Source organism: Beta vulgaris, chromosome 2 (assembly GCF_026745355.1).
Source record: "Beta vulgaris subsp. vulgaris cultivar EL10 chromosome 2, EL10.2, whole genome shotgun sequence".
Taxonomy (NCBI): Eukaryota; Viridiplantae; Streptophyta; class Magnoliopsida; order Caryophyllales; family Amaranthaceae; genus Beta; species Beta vulgaris.
The window spans coordinates 52,161,886-52,172,620 of NC_079203.1; the positions used below are offsets into that span (position 1 = coordinate 52,161,886).

At 37.7% G+C, this 10,735-nt stretch overlaps 1 protein-coding gene across 1 annotated transcript; it reads right to left on the reverse strand.

Annotated features, from left to right (window-relative positions):
- Window positions 1–250: 250 nt before the first annotated feature.
- Window positions 251–754, reverse strand: LOC104906507 (hypothetical protein). The gene has a single exon (XM_010695275.3). It carries the CDS (start codon window positions 752–754, stop codon window positions 251–253), a length of 504 nt encoding a protein of 167 aa, XP_010693577.1.
- Window positions 755–10,735: the final 9,981 nt, after the last annotated feature.

Here is a 10,735-nt window from a genome sequence, read left to right on the forward strand (position 1 = left end):
AACCCAATCATGATAAATAAAAATGATAAAAAAAACCCTAATTATCTAATAATCCCACATAAAAATACACTTTTTTTTTTGTATTTTCTCCCCAATACATATGAATTCAATCTCTCTCCCTCCATCTAAAATCCAGTAAGAGAGCCTCCAAAATTCATACCCAAAAATAAAAAAACCAATTTTTTTTATTTTTTTTTTACTTTTTTTTCTTTTTCTTCTTTTTTTTTCTTTTTTTTTTAATAAAAAAAATTCAAAGTTTCCTTGAAAAAACAGGCTCTTCAACAATAGTCTCAAGCACTGGTTTCTTAGACCGGCAAACCGATCTCCGGTGAGTAAACTCCGACAACAACTCTTCAATTTCAGCCTTAATTTCCGGCGCGTCTTCTTCACGCGCCGGTGAATCACTTTCAATAGAGTATGACGGAACTACCCTCACCTTCCTTGCGCCACGTTTGGCAACAAGGTAAACAGCACCCATATCAGCTGCATTAACAAAGGAATTTACCCTCTTCATTCCAAACATAACATAAACATTTCCCATCTCTAAATCTTCATCTGCATTAAGAGCTGAAAATCTCTTCCCAATTTGTAAAGACTTAGAATTTACTAAGAAATAGTTTGGAATTTCAAGCATAAGTTCTGCAGCTTTAATTGATTGTTGAAATTGCTTGATTTCTCCTGATGGTAAAATTACTTTTGCTGATTTGTTTTTACCAAATTGTGTTGATAATGCGCAAGATGCATAGTTTCCCATCTTTTTTTTTTTTACTGTGAATTGAACTGGGTTTATATCAAATTCCAGAAAAAAAAATGGTGTTGCCGGAAAATTTGGTAATTTAGCCGGAAAAAATGGTGAAGTTTGAGAGTTTATAAAAAGAAAGGAAAGATTTTGTGGTTTTGGAATTTTGATGTGTGTGTTGTGTTTATATATAGAGAGGAAAATAATTGAAGTCAACTGGGATTAAAAAAGTGAGGGAAGTGGAAGTTTCATATTGCCAGTTGTGAAAGTTGGAAGTTTTGGTAAGTTGAAAATTACTAAATGAGGTTTTTATACCTCCTCTATCTTATAATATTCGATACACTTTTTATTTTGAAAAAATTTATATTACTTGTTACACTTTTTTTTTTTTTTTTGAAACATATTACTTGTTACACTTTATTATATACAATAAATTTTCTTTATCTTTCTCCTCTCATATGGGTCCCTTTTATTTTTACTTTCTATCTCTTTCTTTTCCAAAAATGACTTAAAAATCTTGACTTATTGAAAAGTGTAACAAGTAATATGAAATGGAACATGCATATTGTATTTATTTTCTCTTCACTAGGAAAAAGGTAACAATTTTAGGTTATGTTAGTTTGGAATATTATTTTATTATTATAGGTGTTGCCGCGTTTTATAGTTGGGATCCGTCAATTGTTGTATTTATGTTCAGTTGTTTATTATTGAGTTCAATCATATTACTAATTTTTATTTTGCAATTAATCATTTTGTGTATGGTAATAATGCAATTGGGTTGAATTTCAGTGGTGCCCATTTTGTGAGGAATTTGCATGGTCCCACCACGAGCTATGATAGTTATATCATGTGGATGCACAATCCTTTCACAACTTACCAAGTCGTACTTAATCTAGTGGTAAGGAGATCACCTTTCCAACTCAAAGTTGGGAGTTCAATCCCCACTGGAGGTATTTTGAGGGTAAGGATTTCCCTTACTCTTCCCCCTTACTTTCAAGTATTTGGCCCATTAAGACCCGAGTGGAGTCCGAGCCACTTCTTCTTACCCAAAAAAAAAAAATCCTTTCACAACTTAGGAAAATAAGAGGCTTTCGATAAGTAGGGCATGTTCGGTAATACTGTGGTTTTCTTTTTTTATATATATTTTTATTTTCAAAGTTATATGATATATATCCTTTGATGAATAAAAAATTAGTCAAATTTATTAGGAATATGATGATTTTGAAAACTTACAACTAAAAAGTGAAAATCACTTTTTTTATAGTTTCTTATTTTTGATTTTTAGTTTTAAAAAAACGAAAACTGAAAACAAGAAACGATAACGAACAGGCCTTAACTTGCTATTTACCGTTTTAAAGTTATTAATTATCGTCCTACTTGGATAATATTTCCCCCACCCTCCGAATCCTCTAGAGTTTTAGTAAAACTCTCCAATATAGAGTTGTAAATGAGTCATACATTTTAAGATCAAGGGCTTATATTAGTGGAATGGAAAGATTTAGGGGTATATTTTGATGAGATAAAATAGGAGGGATTTTGGAAAGAGAATATATAAGCCATTGATTTTTTATTCAGTGGTTGATATTGCTCAAACTCTACCTTGTAAAGTTATTTTATAACTCTAGAGGATCCAAACACCCTCTCCCCGCCTCTCTCATCTTCTTCTACTACTACCACATTTAGGGGGCGTTTGGTTAAGGGGTTAAAGGAAAGGGAAAGGGAATTAGTTGATTCCATTCCCTTAAATATTGTTTGGATTGGGGGTTTTGTTTCCCCTCTTTTCCCCTCCATTACCCCAAATCCCTCTATTTTGATTCCCCACTACCCCCTCCACTTAGAAATGGGGGAATGAAAAACCCTTGACCATCACCTTTGACCACCCAACCTTATAAACAACTACCTCCACCACCCCACTTCTATCACACCACCCTACCTCTGTCAACCCAACCCTACCCCTACCTTCACCACCGCACCTACCTTCACCACCGCACCTACCTTCACCACTGCCACAACACCCATAAAACCAAAGTTTGCCCAAACTCGCCACCACAACCACTGCCACAACAACCACCTAGCCTCTCCCCCAAAAACCACCCGCAACCCATGAAAAACCACCCAAAACCTCCCGAAACCAACCCCTTCCCACCAGAAAAGCACCCCAGACCGCCGATGCCCACCCCTACCATTCGACGACCCACCCCAGCCCATCGATGACCCACCCAGACCCACGAAAAAAAATCCCGACTGCACCATGGATCTGTTTCGTTGCCGGAGAGAGAGAGAGGGAGGCGACGCGGAAAGTAGCCGGCGAGAGTTGGTTGCCACCGGAGAAGAGGGATGGCTGTCAAAAGAAGAAGAGAGGGGAGGGGTTTTTTTTAAAACCCTTTCCCTTGTTTTTACTACCAAACATGTGTTTTAATTGAGGGGTTTTTGATTCCTTTCCCCTCCTAACCCATACTTGATTCCTTTCCCTTTCCCCTCTTCTAACCAAACGCCCCCTTAGGACATATATAAATCCCCTTGGATAATCACTTCAAACAAAAAAAAATTAAAATTATTTGATTGATCATCAATATATATTTGGTTGCCCTACATAAGATATTACAACAATTGCATTGAAAATTTCTTTATACTAACGTTAATGGCTTAATGCTCCCTCCGTCTTTTTGTTGTTCCACTCTGATATTTGCATTATTCACATACCTCACTTTATCTATTAATACAATAGTTACCGTATACTAATATATGTTATTGGATTTGTAACAATTCTATCTTTATTACACTACTTTAACTACACTGTTTTTACATTTGCTACTTGCTAATGTTTTTTTAGCAGGTCACCTCTCCTTCAAAAACTACTGCAGAATAATGAACCCAAATAGATTATTAGTTTCTCCGTTTATAAATACATGCGACATATCATGACCATGTTTGGTAAATGGCTTTTTCATTTGGCTTTTGGCTTTTCAATTTGGTCAAACAGCAAAAAAAAGTGTTTGGTTATTGGCTTTTTGGTTGGCTGAAAAGCTGGCTTTTAAGCCAAAATGAAAAAGCTGTCTGGAGCAGCTTTTTGGATTGGCTTTTAGCTTGTTGGCCCACAAACTCTCTAATAAACAGCCAACAGCCACACTTAATTTTGCCAAACACTTTTGCAAACAGCTGGCTTAAACAGCCAACTTAAAAAGCCAATACATACAGCCAATGTTTCCAGCCACTCAAACAAGCTAACTAAACCAGCCAACAGCCGATTGCCAAACAACCCCATGTCTGTATGCTATCCAATACACTACTTTGTTTCTTAATATCTTTATTTACTTATGTACAAGTAAAAATAATATAAATAGCTGATATTATGAAAGTATATATAAATATATTGATACAAATCAAATTAGGCTACAGTTGATTATAATTTTTTTTCTTATATATTTATGAGAGTCTGAGAGAATATGGGATAAGTTTGGTTGATGAGTAGTGGTTACTATATAAATGTTGCACGTATTTAGAAATGGAGGATGTATCTTTTTTCATGTGATAAGAAGAGGGTTTATTTGAGGGGAGAATAAGGGGAGTTGCTCAAATGAATTTCATGAGGTTTGGGGCGTGTTCGGCATAAACTTTTTAAGTAGCTTTTAGTGTCTTGACTAAGTCAAAACACTAATTAAGAAAAATAGTAGTGTTTGGTTAGTGTTACAATTTGTAGCTTTTGGGGTAGCGTTTAGTGGTGCATAAATTATATATTATAGTATTGTTTGAGTTTTTAATTAATTATTTGTAAACAACTACTTTGACGGCTTCTTTTACAGAACATCAATATCTTATGTCGCTACTTAGACAGCTAACAACTACACATCAACCACTAACAGCTACCAGCACAGCTAACAGCTAGCTAAATGCTACTACCATAGCTATGGTTGTCGAGCACACCCTTGATTCCTAGACCTCAGGGATACGAGATGAGAAGTGATGTCAGTACTACACCACCTCATTCTCAAATGGAGGAATTACTTTTTTTTTAGAGGAAATGGAGGAATTACTTAATATAGAGGGTTTTATATTTTAAGGCATTATTTAATATAGCTGTTTAATATTTTTCTATTTACTATTCGTAAAAACAAAAAAAAGTACTTGTACATCAAAGTAGTGCTTTTTGTTTGAACATAGTGGGCTAAACTTTCTTTAAGCTGGCAAAGTAGGATATGTGTTGTCTACTTAATCAATTAATATGTTTTTTTTGTCAAAGATGAAATGTTAAATACAGAGTATCATTCGTGTTTGATTTCTTGTTTTATCTCATTAGATAAGTAAAGATTGCTGTCAAAGTATGACAAAGACTCGAAAAAATCTTATCACTTATTCTTTAAGATATACAACTCACTCTAACTCACATGGGTTTGGATTCTTAACGAGTATGTTGCACTTTCCAAATCACAACTAGTCAAGATTCATGGTTAGGTTCAGTTTTATTCTTTTTCCTTCTATTTTCAAATGTAAATACATGTAGATCCTCTATTTTTTTTTTTTGATTGGGAAAGAAAAACCTTAGGCGACCCAGCTTAATCAGGGGGCCAACCTAAAACATCCTTACGGATAAGAAGGGAAAAATCAATACAGTAGGGGGGGTGCCAAAACCAAACTTCTGGGTGCGAGTGCCCCTTGTGAGCCATGAAATCTGCCAGCCGGTTAGCCTCCCTATAGCAATGTTGAAACTTGACATCTTGAAATCTGCCCAGTAGAGCACCTGCATCCATGATGATGTTAGCAATGGTCCAGGGAACATTAGCACTTGGGCTCGTAGCGTTAATAACAGAGATATTATCCCCTTCAATGATGACCTTCCTACTCCAATTTTGGAGCGAAAGGGCCCCATTAAGGCCCTCTAAAAGCCCCATGGCTTCCGCCATTAGGATCGAAGGGTAGATGCCCAAAGCTTTAGCACTAGCCATGATCACTTCTCCATTAGAGTTTCTGATGACAAACCCATACGCCGCTTGCCCATTATCCAGCTTGGATCCATCAAAATTAACTTTAAGAAAATCCTCATTAGGCGGGGACCAACATGTAGATCCTCTATGATCTCATGAGGTAGGACTTAGGAGGGGAAAAGTGTGAAAAATGGATCTCATAACCTATGGCCCATGGGGCTGTAATGATGTTGAACACTAAACGGCTAGTGATATTATATTGTATTGAGTATCAAAGTATATGGTATATAGAATGATCCCACCAAACCAACATCTTTCGGGGATCAATTTAACCATCGAACTTAACTATTCCAAAATAAGCAATTATTAAGTTTGGAGAATAATGCTCTAATTGGCCAGACCTTTTGAAGAGGGGAGATAATTGGAGAGGGGATAACTCTGATACCATGCTAGATTTGGGAAAACTCTTCAACTGAAGTGATTACCATTGATCAATATTTATAGTGATATATTCTAGGATAGTTCGATTATGATTAGGAAACCTATCTAGAGTATAATTCTAGGAACTGAATATATCCTAATATATATTTATATTCTATCATGAACCTTAACCTCAAAAATTAATTAGTGGGATTTGAAACAAATATAATACTAAGAAATAACGAAAATCCAATTAGAATACTATAAGGAAATGTATTAAGTCATTCCCTTTTCGCAACAATAATGTTAATTAACATGATGGTGTATTGAAGATGAGGTTATCTAATTTTTGTTACTTGTATAGAATATTGTATGGATGGTCGGATGGATGATAACAAAGCTCTATTTTACCCTAAAGTCGGAGTTATGAACAAAAATTAGAGTCTCAAGGCTTTAGATATTCAATTTAGTATTATAAGTCGAGGTCGAAAGAGGATATATATATAGAGTAGCCTGGGTCGAACTATCAGAAGCATGGAGATATTGATCAACATGTGACTCACATGATTTAGTATGATTGTATAAGTGGCTTAAATGGAGATCGATCAACATTTGAGATATTGTGTAATTAATACGTCTAAGATCAAAGAGAATTATTTATATAAGATGGTCATTAGACCAATACTATCATATGGGTTGGATGTTGGATATCTCAACATATATATGGTCATATCAAGAAGATAGTTGTAGCAAAGTTAGAGATCGATGTGTGGAAAATCTTAAAATAAGATAAAATTTCGAATGACTATATTGATTGGAGGACATATGACGTTAACTAGAATGCACAGATATAAAAAGTTGATATTATAGGGACTTTAAAGAAATCGAGTAAGACCAAAGACATGAGCTAGCAATTAGCATGTAACAAGAATGGATGTAGACAATTTGTCATAGACGACCGCATCAGATAATCCATTGGTTGATGCTGTCAATCCATATTCAAGGACTAAGACTTTGACAGTGTTGTTGTTGTATAAGAATATATAAATGTTTATTACTCAAAAACTATTCATACACGAAGAATCTCTTACCTAATTATTATTGGACTAAAAATAAAAAATTTTTGAAAAAGGACAAAAATGCTTAATATCTGACAGTCCAAATTCCTTCCCAAATGATTTGTCATAAATTATATTCAGAACATCATATAAAAATGGCATAGACTCTAACTACAGTGTTGATTTAAATAACTCTTTAGATATCATTATCTGCGTACCAAACTCATACCACAATTACTCAATATGGAGTAGAGAATGTATGAATGAAGAGGGAATAATTTGTACATGGAACTGATGCGGAAAGATCACAGCACATGATCGTTGTAAAAAAAGCCGGTGAACAGTCTAAATCGCAACTTCGGTTGAGCTTCTATGGAATTATACACGTAAATATAGCATCAATTGGCCTTGCAACTTCTCATAAGATCAACAGCATATATTATATTCAGAGTTCTGTAAACTTACTAGTTGCTGCATCACGAGATAACGTATATCAATCATTATTGGTAATAATAGAGTTTCATGTATTATTAGCTATATATTTTAATATAGTATGAATACTAATCAATATATATAAAGTACATGTTTTTGTTATAACAATTCAGAGGTTGCACTACTTAGAATAGGAAGCACTTATGTTATTGGTCCTACTTATTGTTAATTTGTTTCTAAAAAATCTGAACTGTTATATAAACTTAGAATCCTAATTTTGCAGGATATGGTTTCAAAGCGATCACGTTATCCTATACATTGACTTGGTAAATTGGTTAAAACAGTCACCTGAAATAATCCTATTTTTGCTTACTAAATCGATTTTTCTGGTCCCAAGAACATGTAATATAACTTGACAAACCGGTAACTCCAAGTTAGTTTCCCCTCCTAGACCCCGCCCCAGCCACTGGACCACGCACCAGCCACCAGATCCCTCCCCAGCCTCCAGGCCCCCACCACCTCTTTCTCCCCGTCGCCGCTTCTCTCTTTCTCCGGTCCTCTCCTCGAGACGACATTAGAACTCCAGTGGTGCGAGCACCCCGCAATCATGGAGAGCAAAGAGTGGCTCGCAGCCACTAGAGTGCATCTCTCTTTGCGGATTTCAAGGTGGTGTGAATGGTGGAGATGATGGTGCGAATGGTGAGATGATGGAGTGAGTTGTGGAGATGATGGTGCGAATGGTGAGATGATGTTGGTGAGATGCTGCGAATGGGAGGGGGTGGGGGTGCGAATGGTGAGATGATGGTGGTGAGATGGTGCAAATGGGAGGGGTGGGGGGCTGAGACGGGGGAGATGAGGGGGTGGGGGGGCTGCCAAAGGGGGAGAGGGTTGCGACGGGGGGAGGGAGGGGGTGGGGCAACAGGAAAAGGGGGCTGGTAACTTGTTGTTACCGGTCACTATGTTATTGGGACCAAAAGCTTAATTTTTTTTTTTTGACGGGAAACACACCAAAATATCATTACTCAGCAAATTTGTCACAAATTACAGCATTAGCAACCTCCAAAGTGCTTCCTCTAACCACACTCGAAGCTCCATGGCAGACTTGCACATCTGAGCTAAGAGGTGGGCAACTTTGTTGCCTTGCCTTCTAACATGAGCAAAAGTAATATAAGAACAGTGATTAGCATACTCTAGGATGCCTGCAACTATTTTCCCAAATGGAGATGTTTCATAAACTCGCCCTTGTAGATAGTTAAAAAGCTTTTTGCTATCCACTTCCATAATCAGTCGCCTCAGACCCGTTTCCACAGCTATTTGTAGCCCATGTCTCGCACTTAACGCTTCAGCAACCTCCACATTTGTTATGCCCTCAAGACCACAGCAAGTAGCCATCATAACCTCCCCGTCAGAGTCCCGGACCACCCCTCCCATACCAATGCCTTTTCCTTTTATCATGGACGCGTCAGTGTTTAGCTTGTATACATCCCCAGTTGGAGCACACCACCTTACTTCAGCTATTTCCCCACGCACACGGCCTTTTTTCTTTTCATCTTTCAAAGTGAATTCCAACGCTCCCCTCACAGCTTTACTCACTATCTCCATAAACGGGAGTCGCTTTCCCTCAAATGCCCACGTATTACGGCTTAACCAAATATTTCAACACAATACCCAGAACATATCCCACCACTCATCTTTTCTCCTACTCTCCACCTGCATTTCCACCCAATCACGCACCGTGCCGGCCTGAATTTTGTCCGTTTCCAACCTAAGTGGTGAAGCATACCACACCCGCACACTTTCATCGCATTTCATAAGCATATGTTCAACCGTTTCAGCTCTTTCTCCACATCTCTTACACACTCTATTCACATCCATACCTCTATTTGCAAGGTTTTGGTTAACTGGAAGCCCATTGCGAAGTAATCTCCAGCCAAACATCTTCACCTTTTGCGGGACATTAGCTCCCCAAAGTTTCTGCCACACTCTACTTTTTTGTTGTACCAACGTCGAAGGTTTTGAGCTTCTCATACTTTCCAGCTCAATGAAATATGCACTGCGAACCGTGTATTTTCCATGGGTCGTATGGCACCACATCCAATCATCTTTTGTGCTATACTTTGGTAAAGGTATGCACTGAATGGCCACACACTCATCTGGACTAAACATTCTCTGTAGGGCCTCTACATTCCATCTGCCACTCATCATCAGTTCACTCACCATTTGCGGCACTCCTTCAGTCTCCCCCCTTGTTCTTTCTTTCACACGACATTGTGATAGTCCTGGCACCCAAGGGTCGTTCCAGATGTTCGTATCCCTCCCATCTCCAAGCACCCGACACATACCTTTTAGAACCAAACTTTTGGCCGATAAAATTGAGCGCCACGTAAAGCTGCTACTAGGGTGTGCATTGGCCTCCAGAAGAGTCGAAGAAGGAAAGTATTTTGCTTTTAAGACCCGTGTCATCATTGAACTTGGTAGTGTGAGAATCCGCCAAGCTTGTTTTGCCAGCAAAGCTTTATTGAAAACCTCAAAATTCCTTATCCCCATTCCGCCTTCTCTCTTAGGTAAGAACATTTTATCCCATGCAACCCATGCTAATTTCCGTTCCTCCGCTTTTTGGCCCCAGAAAAAGTTCCGACACATTTGTTCAATGCCATCCGTAATGGTCTTCGGTAATAGAAAGCACTGCATTGCATAAGAAGGAATAGCTTGAGCCACCGCTTTTATCAACACTTTCCGTCCTGCTTGTGAGAGATATTGCCCTTTTCATCCTTTTAACTTTTTCCAGGCACGATCCTGAATTGATTGGAAAACTCGTTTTTTGGAACTCCCTATGAATGTAGGTAACCCCAGATATTTATCATGTCCCTCAACAGCCTTAAAGGTTAACTTCATCTGAAGGATATTAATCTTCTCTGGCTCAAGGTTTCGGCTATAGGACATTTCAGACTTTTCCATATTCAGTTTCTGCCCCGAAGCAGCTTCATAGATAGATAGCACCTCTAGCACATTCTCCACTTCTTCCTCAGTAGTCCGGATAAACAATAAACTGTCATCTGCAAAAAACAAATGAGATATCGGATCGACGTGTCTCCCAATTTTAACACCATGAATAAGCCTCTTTGATTCAGCCTCTCTGAGTAATGTGGATAGACCTTCTGCAC